Source organism: Pestalotiopsis fici (assembly GCF_000516985.1).
Source record: "Pestalotiopsis fici W106-1 unplaced genomic scaffold PFICI_Scf_1, whole genome shotgun sequence".
NCBI classification, from domain to species: Eukaryota; Fungi; Ascomycota; class Sordariomycetes; order Amphisphaeriales; family Sporocadaceae; genus Pestalotiopsis; species Pestalotiopsis fici.
The window spans coordinates 30447-40239 of NW_006917091.1; the positions used below are offsets into that span (position 1 = coordinate 30447).

At 48.6% G+C, this 9793-nt stretch overlaps 4 protein-coding genes across 4 annotated transcripts; 3 read left to right on the forward strand and 1 right to left on the reverse strand.

The window, feature by feature from the left end:
• Window positions 1-261: 261 nt before the first annotated feature.
• On the reverse strand, window positions 262-2164 carry PFICI_00011 (uncharacterized protein; the record flags this gene model as incomplete). The annotated part of the gene is made up of 2 exons (XM_007828592.1): window positions 262-1700; window positions 1753-2164. The coding sequence occupies 2 exons, from the start codon at window positions 2162-2164 to the stop codon at window positions 262-264; spliced, it is 1851 nt and encodes a 616-aa protein (XP_007826783.1).
• Window positions 2165-2922: 758 nt separating this feature from the next.
• PFICI_00012 (uncharacterized protein) lies at window positions 2923-3811 on the forward strand (the record flags this gene model as incomplete). The annotated part of the gene is made up of 2 exons (XM_007828593.1): window positions 2923-3057; window positions 3107-3811. The coding sequence occupies 2 exons, from the start codon at window positions 2923-2925 to the stop codon at window positions 3809-3811; spliced, it is 840 nt and encodes a 279-aa protein (XP_007826784.1).
• Window positions 3812-4975: 1164 nt separating this feature from the next.
• Window positions 4976-6514, forward strand: PFICI_00013 (uncharacterized protein; the record flags this gene model as incomplete). Its single annotated transcript, XM_007828594.1, has 5 exons — window positions 4976-5551; window positions 5600-5755; window positions 5811-6005; window positions 6064-6125; window positions 6175-6514. 5 exons carry the CDS (start codon window positions 4976-4978, stop codon window positions 6512-6514), a joined length of 1329 nt encoding a protein of 442 aa, XP_007826785.1.
• Window positions 6515-7535: 1021 nt separating this feature from the next.
• PFICI_00014 (uncharacterized protein) lies at window positions 7536-8704 on the forward strand (the record flags this gene model as incomplete). The annotated part of the gene is made up of 2 exons (XM_007828595.1): window positions 7536-7748; window positions 7817-8704. 2 exons carry the CDS (start codon window positions 7536-7538, stop codon window positions 8702-8704), a joined length of 1101 nt encoding a protein of 366 aa, XP_007826786.1.
• Window positions 8705-9793: the final 1089 nt, after the last annotated feature.

The window sequence follows — 9793 nt, forward strand, 5'->3', positions numbered from 1 at the left end:
CAAAGAGAAAGGCCATAACTTCTTCAATTGCTGAAAATATGAGATCAGTGTTTATGTCAGATATTTATACTAGTATACCAGCTATAGGCGCCCTTATCGGCGTAGCCGGCGAGCAGTCATAAACTGTAAAGGAGTGTGTACATCCATCTCTACTGGATAGTCATCGTGATCGGAACAAACTGAAAAAGGAAAACAAGCCTGACGGAGATCAAAAGAATGACTAAGGAGAAAAGTCATAGCGCGTACCAGACCTATGTCTCCTCAAAAATCAACATTTCCTTCCACAATCAGGACTGTAGCAATGTAATTTCTCAAGAACGCCACGACCACAAATTCGACGGCCTTTTGGTCCGTAACCGAGAGCTCTGAATAGATCTCCTCGGCAGCAAGGAAGAGGAACAAACTCGTGACAACAAAAGACTCTACACCTTCGCATCTCTCGACAGCCTCCCCGAGATCCAGAATCAGGCGACTGAAGGACATCAAAGTCTTCCTCTGGCCTACCAGCGGTGACTTTCCGCTTCCAGCAGCTGGCTCTGTGTCATGTTCCTCGGCAGCCTTTTCTGCCAGAGAAGCCATCGAATTGCTTAGAATTCTTAGCGTCCTCGGCTCGATCAAATCATGGGCATTAAATGAGCCTCGCAGGATCCTAGGCGTCCAAGATCTCAGGCGACTTCTGATGTTATCCTTCTTCCGCTCCCCAACTATCTTTCGAGATGGTTTACGGATCTCCTCGCGGCCGTCATCATACAAAACCATCTGGAGGTTGCAGTGCTTGTCGTAGTCCATGACGGCTGCGAGATTGTCCGTCAGCATCTCAATGTCACCGAAGTCGGTCTCAGATAGGCGAAGACCATTGTTCAACCTGTGCCAGATTGGATTTGGCGCAGCCATGACAGCTTGGCGCCATTTGACGAGTGCCTCGCCTTTGAGTGCAAGAGACCCGATATCAAGGACCGTGCTCGGGTGCTGCGGCTGTACCAATTCCTCTAGCTTTGTTTCAACGCGTAGAGATTCGCCAGAGATCAAATCCAAAAACTCGTCATTAGAGTTCTCGTCCTGATACCCAACGAGGAACTCGATCAGTGTTTTCTTCCTGTCAGAAACATGCGCCAGTTCTGAAATTTGGCCAGGGTGCTTGCTGGACAAATGGAAGGCCGTTATAATGCAACTCCTTGGATCGCCATCCTCTGTGCGGTAGCGATGGTGAACCAGTGCCCCTGCTGGAAACAGAATGGCCAAGGGCTGTTCAGAGTGTCTCGCTTCAACAACGGCAGCGGCCCCTTTCACTTGATTCTGGAACTCGAACAGCCCATCAATTGCTTCGTCAGTGACGAACACACTGTCCTTCTCTGAAGACCATGGAGCGCCCTCCTTGTCCTTGAGCACAATGCGGTTTCCTTTGTGGGTCCAGGGCAGGAAGGTGAAGTTTTGCCCAGATGGCCCTTTCACTTCGCCCCTCCGCCAGTTTAGGAGCACCTTGTACTCCTCCTTGAAGGGAGTATTATCGACGTGAAGCATGTTGTCCTGAGCATTGATTGAGATAGGGTCCGTGTTTTTCCCTCGAAAGTCCACAATACGGATGGAGCCCCCGAGAAGGTAAGAAACAAGCGCCACCAGGAGCGGGTGACTGAATGCCTCTACATAGCTTCCTCCTAGAATGAACTCGTGCTCAAGGGAGAGATTGACATAAGAATGCACTGGAAATAGTCAGATCAATGATGCTTCTCAAGAAGGCGGAAGGCAGCTCACTGAAAGCCTTGTTACCAGCTCTTTCCTGTACCTTGTCATATTTCTCGACAAGTTCCCCAAAAATGGAAGGATCAATGAGTCCACCGAATAAGGCGGCGCCGTCAGTTTCCATCCTATTTACTGCCTCGAGGAATCTCGCTTCTGTCTCGGGCTTCTCCCACTTCTTCCGGAGGGCGCCCAGCAGCTTGACCCGAAAATCGATTTGAGCGGCAGTCGATATACGCTGACGGTGCGGAACGGTGTTTATGCGAAGTCCCGGCACTTCGCCTTGATAGCTACTTCTATCATGGAGCAGCGATACCTGTGCTTCGACAGGAATATCCAGAGTGGGAGGACAAGTCAAAATACGTCCTCCGGTCGATATTCCGGTGACGGGGTGGAGAACCTCCGTCTGCAACATGGTAGTCGTCATCTTGTACTCGGGTGTCTTTGCCCTGACTAGGAAATAAGGACAATACTATAATGTTCAAAACATCAAGCGAAGCGGCGCGGCTCAGGATGCTGTGATTGATGTTGACCAACTGGAGCATTTGCTTCACTTTTAAAGTCAATCGGTCTTTACTTCAACAACCGTTGATACTTGGTGTATGTGAGGCATTTCAGTACGTTCATCTGCGCCGGCACGGTAGAGATGGTAATCCCCACTTTCCTGGTAGGCAGATTATGCCACGGCAGCTTCCAACCCCTGACTTACTGGGTCAGCCTGCATGAATCCGCTCTGCAAACCCTATATAGTCGTTCTACTTGATTACTTCTGCTGACTATTTGCCGCTGCAGTATAACTTATGTGTACATTACGAGATACTTCAAGAAACTAGCCTCACGAGGAGTTCATACTGGTACAGTTTGAGTAATTATAGGGCGATTGCTAGGTACCTACATATGCATGGTTAGTACTGCTGCTTGCCATTAATTTCCGGCCCCGATCTTGACATGCAGGTCATGAGGCAAGACTTTTTCCCACTCTGTACTGTTCCGATGCATGCTTACGTTCATGAATTTGAGCAACTGATACACGGTAGGAGGTGGATGGGCCAAAATAGGACTTCGTGGCATACAGTCAACGTGTATATCGCAAATGAAGTTTACCGACGATAACTTGTAAAGCTAATGTTCCATCAACGTACCATTGACATATCAGATCTGTACGCCCCATCGTGAACTCCATTCATGTCATGGCCTATGCCGGAACGCCACGCTGCCATGACCCAGACAGAAGACGCCTACATACCCCTTGAGGCTCGCCCTCTGAGAGAGACAATCTGCTTATTTGATTTGGATGGCACTTTGTGCCCAGAGAAACAAGTATGTGTCGCAACGAAGCTGTATGTAAACAAATTCTTACAGTGTACAGCTTGTCTCACCTGAGATGCGCTCACTCCTCCGACTTCTCCGGACGAAATGCACCATTGGCTATGTTAGTGGTGGGCCGATTCTCAAGCAGCAGCAGCAGGCCGGAAGCCCCTCCGTCTCTGTGATATCGAGATTTGACTTCTGCTTCCCTGAAAACGGGGCTACCGCTTTTAGATTGGGCGCTCCACTCCCGGGTAGTAGTTTCGTCAAAGAGATTGGTGAAGAGAATTACAAGAGACTCGTCAATTGGGTGCTCAAGTACATCGCTGACCTCGATATACCTATCAAGCGTGGGACATTCGTGGAATTCCGTCACGGGAATGTGAACATCTCGCCAATTGGGCAGGGAGCCACCCATGCCGAAATGGAAGACTTCCAGAAATATGATGAGGTGTATGGTGTTCGAAAAGCCATGATCAAAGCCTTGAGCCTCGAGTTTTCGAGTCTTAATCTCATGTGTGCGATAGGCGGGCAAGCTTGCTTCGATGTTTTCCCAGCAGGGTGGAACAAGACCTACTGCTTGAGGCATGTAGAGGCAGAAAAATACAGAAGCGGTCTGGTATACAAGGATATTCATTTCTTTGGGGACAAGATCCATGTAGGAGGGAATGATTACGAGCTCTATCATGACGAGAGAACAATCGGCCATCACGTAACAAGCCCAAAAGATACCATGAGGCAGTTGAAGGCCTTATTTCAGTTGTAGATTAACCTCCATTGCAACTAAACACGGAATGCTCCGAGCCATCAATTGAAATTTCCAAACTGTCTGCAATCCGTGACAGCGCTGTCGCTCTTTCTAATTTTCATCGTATGATGTGGTAGGCTCATCTGAATGTGGTTCGGGGTTGTCATGTGTTTGTAATTGTAACGCCAGGCACCGCCAGTCCCGGAAGCAGGCTAATACAGGACATGTGTGTTTTGGCGATTGACAGGAACATCGGGTGATTCACGACATGAATTCTCCACCTGGTCGTTATGCATGATTATATAATGAATGAAAGGTGCAAGTTCAGAGTGATTTGGACGGAACCCCCCATCATTGGCGCCTACCTAGGTACCTATGCATGCTGACAGGATTTCTGATTGCCCAGAGTTGGGGGCTAGCGTGGTTGATGCAAGGGCAACAATGATATTCACAGATTCTGAATTAATGTGAATAGCTTGGCTCTGGGCTTCATAAGTATATCGGAGTATCGTCGCATGTGAAAAAGAATGCCCAAGTATCTTTTGGCTGAACATAGTTTTTCCCGTACGTACCAGAGCATTGCATGCAGCTCCAAATCTTTCTCAGCATAATGGCTCTAGGTGCCCCCACCCTACTAAACGGCCAACGCGTCCAAGGAGTTCCTGACTCGGATGTTTTGATAGTCGGATCTGGTCCTATTGGCGCAGTTTACGCTCGCGTCCTCACTGATGCTGACCAGAGCATCAAGGTACGAATGGTGGAAATGGGGGAGCAGTGAGTAATTCGGAGAAATCTTCTCTGGGCGAGAAGTTAGGCTGACATGGACGGTCTTGCCTGCACTAAAGGGAGACCGAATTAATTGGAGATCATAAGAAAAACAATGTTATAACACAGAGGGAATTGCATCGTTTTTGCGGGTAAGTCGGGAAGCCAGGCATCTCATCATCGATGCTGACATAACGCTAACTTATCTCACGCCCACAGTACTGTTCAGGTATCATCAAATCAGCCCTGTTCTATCGATTTGTAGACTGAATTGGTTGAAATTAGGGAGCCTTGGGATTACTGTCTGAACCAGATGCCTTGTCCACTAGGTTAGCACTTTGTCCTGGAGAGTGGAGAGTGGTGTGCTAAACATCTCCAAGTCCCGCGGAACCAGAGCCAAATGGCGAAAATACCCAAATGGAACCGTACAACAACATACCGGCCGCGCCAGTAGTCAGAGGTGTTGGGGGGATGGGTTCCTACTGGAGCTGCGCCACGCCTGAGATGTGTCCTGATGTGGAGCGGCCTGATCTCTTCACAGACGAGGAGTGGCGCGAGTTGTACGCCAAGGCGAAAGCGTTATTCCGCACCACAGATACGGCGTTCGACCACTCGATACGCCATCAACTCGTCAAGGAAAGCCTCACTCAGGCGCACAGGGACCGAAAGTTTGCCAACCTGCCCTTGGCGTGTGAGCGAAACCCCTTCGACCCGGATCGTGTACAATGGACAGGACCAGCCAGCATTTTGGGTAAACTTGCGGATCCGCATCTTCACGGTGGAAATTTTGAGCTGAAATCTCGCCACTGCTGTCGTAAGCTACTGATCGACGACACTTCACAGCAGGTAATCGGAGCCGAACTCGTTGACCTATACACGAATGAGGTGACTGTGGCTAAAGCCCGATTTTACGTGATCTGTGGCGGAGCGATTCTCACGAATGGAATTCTCTTCAATTCCGGAATCCGCCCCGAGACAGGATATAATGCTGTTGTAGGTCCCTTCCGATTCTGTTGAGTGATTCATCCTAATCATTGATAGGGCCACTATTTGACTGAGCAGACCATGGCTGTTTGCCAGATTGCTTTGAAAAATAGCCTGATTGAAAGCACTTGGAGTGATCCACGATGCCAAGAGCAGTACAAGAGATTTCCCAACGACCCGCTGCGCATACCTTTCGACGACCCTTCACCTCAGGTACAAGATCACAGTCTCCAGTTGAATAGTAAAGCTCTTAATATTCAAGTTCTAGATTACAATTCCGGTAACCGAGAAGCATCCTTGGCATACACAAATCCAGCGAGATCCTTTCCACTACAACAGCATTCCAGCGTCCATTGATCCCCGCCTCATAATCGACATTCGTTTCTTTGGATACGTCGAGCCGAGCTACGAGAACCATGTTACTTTCCAAGAAGGATACAATGATGCCTTCGGCATGCCTCAAGTAATTATGGTATACATCGCGCATGCGTAGATTTGTCTGACTAATAACATCTGCACAGCCGATTATTCGATTCCGAGTCGGAGAAGCAGGGTTGAAACGCCAGCAAAGTATGATGGATGAGTAGGCACTGAATATTTCCTTCTGCTAGTCTGATTAAACCGCATCAAAGATTTAACAATATTGTCGGCAGTATGGTCAATATCGCTCTTAGTATCGGGGACTTTCTCCCGGGTGGTGAGCCCAAGGTTTTGCCGCTGGGCGCAGCGACACACATCTGCGGAACAACCCGCGCAGGCACCAAAGACGATGGAACATCCGTGGTCGATAGGAACTCCAAGATTTGGCGGCTGGACAACTTGTTCATCGGGGGGTGTGGAGTAATTCCAACACAGAACGCGTGCAATCCAACCCTGACAGCAGCTTGTTTCGCCATTGTTGGTGCACGGAAGATTGTCCAAGAACTAGCAGACATTGAACGTAGCGGTAAGAGTAGCTACATTGATTCATAATGATAGCTACCAGATAACGGAAGTCATGTTTGTTGCAAATATACACGAGTATTGAGACCAAGTTGGTCAGACGATATTGACAGTGACAGGTTAATGGCATTAACAACTTCGAGTCTTTGCCCTATGCTCTACTTTTCAAGGACAAATCTAATGCGAATAATGCTTCTGAACGCTGTCTCCATGATGCTTGTCAATCAATAAAGCGAAGCATTTACGCTTGGTCACAGTAAAGTATAGTAGTCCAGTTGCTGTCCACTTTTGTATGTTGGGTCGCAGTCATCTTTTAGCTTCTGTTTGGAAACCAAGACTAGACACACCATATATCTCTATTCTTCGTGAGCAATAGTTATTTAATTGATACAACGCCGTCCCTTTTCTTCAACTTTTCAAGTCGATTTCGAAGTCACGCTGGAGCTCGTGTGACCTGGCGTTGCACTAGCCGCAGCTGGGGTGTGTGCTTGCAATTCACTTCTGAGATTGAATCGTTGATGTAAGATTTGGATCGCACAGTATTACGTGACAGTACGAGAATACTTGGGTGTGAGAGACTGCTCTGGGGGCGGCGTGATTGTAGCACTAACCCCAGTCGGGATTATAATCTCAACGTCGCGAAGACTTCATTCATGCACAAGGTAGCCAAGACAAAAGTCATCGCCACTCTGAAATCATACTACATACCATGATACATGCATCGTACTGGAGGTCTGGTTACCGTCACACAGCTGCGAGCTTACGACGTGGGGCCACCGAGGTCAGCAAGGCCCGCCCCTCTTTGGGCAGTGCTAAGCAAGCATTAGCACCAAGGATGCTAAGGCAAGTCTAGTGCAATAGGTACCTGTAGGTGTTAGCTCGTAGGTATTGATCTGCCCGTCCTGGGGATTATTACTTTGTATCATAGGTAGCGTAGAAGGGGATGCTCTGGAGCGCGACTTGCCGTGTCGACGTCCGCATTAATTTCTTTCTTTTGCAACGATTTGAGCCGAGTCCCGCTTGTCGTGAATGAGAAGTGCAGGAAGCAAAAATGAAGGCAACGGATTCTACCACAATCTTTGGATGTCAAGTCAGTCCAAATCAACCAAACAAATGGCGTCGGCAGCTGCGCCGAATATTGGTTCCTTTGGTCCTTGCGGCGTACCTACTTCTGTCCCTGCGCCTGCAATACCCCCGCGCAAGCACAGATAGCCCCCCAAGTGGAAGTAAAGACTACTCTAGTTGCGGAAATCGGTCCCTGGGGGTAAGTCTCCCAAATCACCCTCCGCGCTGCCTAGTATGTTATCTAAATCAATGATATGGCAGTTTCAGAAAGTCGTGGTTGTCTCCACCGGGCCCTCATGGCGGCTTGATGGACTTGTTGAAGCTGCAAACCTGACTGGAATCGACGTAGAGGTTCCCGCACAGCCAGAATGGACAAATGGTGAAGTGGACATCTTCCGGAGTGCCGCTCTTGATCCGGATACCAAGAAGCCCAGTCCAAATGGCCGCGGTTTGGCCAAGTGTTGGTTGGGCCACTTGAACGTCATCCGTGAGATTCTCTCACGCGGTTGGGCTACAAGCCTCGTAATGGAAGATGATGTCGATTGGGACGTTGCAATCAAAGACCAGTTATCTTTAGTTGCCCCCATGATTCGCAATGTCACAAACTCGACAAGTCTCAGCGATTCACCGTACGGCAGCAACTGGGACCTTCTCTGGCTCGGCCACTGCGGCGAGGCACTGCCATCATCAGGACATGTTCTGTCACAAATTGATGAATCGTTACCCGAATCCCCAATTTACAGGAAATACGATGGATCATATGGCTACTTCCCTCCTCAATTGCGGGTTGTCCATCACACCTACGCCCCAATCTGTACGTATGCATACGCCTTGACATACAATGGCGCATCTACGATCTATCAGCTGGCAGTCGGAGGAAAAACTCAAACCATCACTGCTGGGCTGTATGAGTACTGCAAAAAGGGCCATCTGCGTTGCGTGTCAGTCAATCCGGAACTTTTCCATCATCACAAAAAAGCTGGAGTGTCAACAAGTCAAATAGCCCAGGTGGAGGGTTGGACAAGTAGAGCAAAACCTGCAGATATCACTTACACAGCCAACATTCGACATAGTGCTAGATGTAACAGTCGAACAAAGGGTCTAGTTACCTGCCAAGATCCGATGGTTGAGCGATGGATCACCGATAGCAATTAGTCGCCACCAAACTCACAGCTGGGATGGATTTGGAGATGATATGGTTACTGAAGCATTTATTTCATATAGACATGAATAGGGCTGTGCACTCTCAATTGCGATGAATAGGTTTGGCTCCGTATACATTAGTCCGGAGGTATGTGGCCTTAGGTTGATCAGTAGTGGCGGTATTGTGAAAAGACATGGTAGGTATCAGTAATATTTGCGCTTTTAGTTGAGTTGATCATGTCCAACACAGGTTGGATGGTCAAATATATCCAGCTACATTTTGACAAATACATGTGTTCAGAAGTGCTCACTTGATGCTGCTCGTTCACCACCAAAGCACCGTGCATGCTCTTCAAAGTCGCCCTTTGGATGTGGAAGATCTTTTCCACATTAAGCGGTTAGGAGGAAAGTTGAGAGGAAATTAGTATGGCAATTGTATCCACAGCCAACTCAATCATGACTAAAGATCACTGTGCAAATCCCGCTTTCTGTGTCTTGGGCTTTGCCAACGAAGCCCCGAGACTTTGAGTCTCCGAAGGAGTTTTATTTTATAGAGGTGAAGGTGGTAGACGGTATCGGTAAAGACTGTGGTGTTGATAAATTCACCACTACCTTTATATAGGTGGCAGAGGTAAATTAGCAACTACATAAGGAAATCCGACTCAACCTAAACACCACCTCCACTGTCGCGATGGTACAGAGATTATGAACCTTCTGTGTTTACGAATTGTCAAAATATTGGCCATTCCTGAGAAGATCGGATTTGTTGCCATGAAATGCCCCAACGCAGGATTGCTCACTTTCAATCCAAATTCCAACGCCGTGACCATTCGCATAATCGACATGACTTCCATCCTTATGCTTCACAGATTGCTCGAGGGTCTCCGTTAAACGCGCTTGGCAACATCCTCGTTCAAGTGGGCAACCTCAGCACGCTTAGCGACGTCCTCATCCAAGTGGGCAACCTCAGCGCGCTTGGCAACGTCCTCATCCAAGTGGGCAACCTCAGCGCGCTTGGCAACATCCTCGTCCAAGTGGGCAGCCTCAGCGCGCTTAGCGACGTCCTCATCCAAGTGGGCAACCTCAGCGCGCTTGGCGACA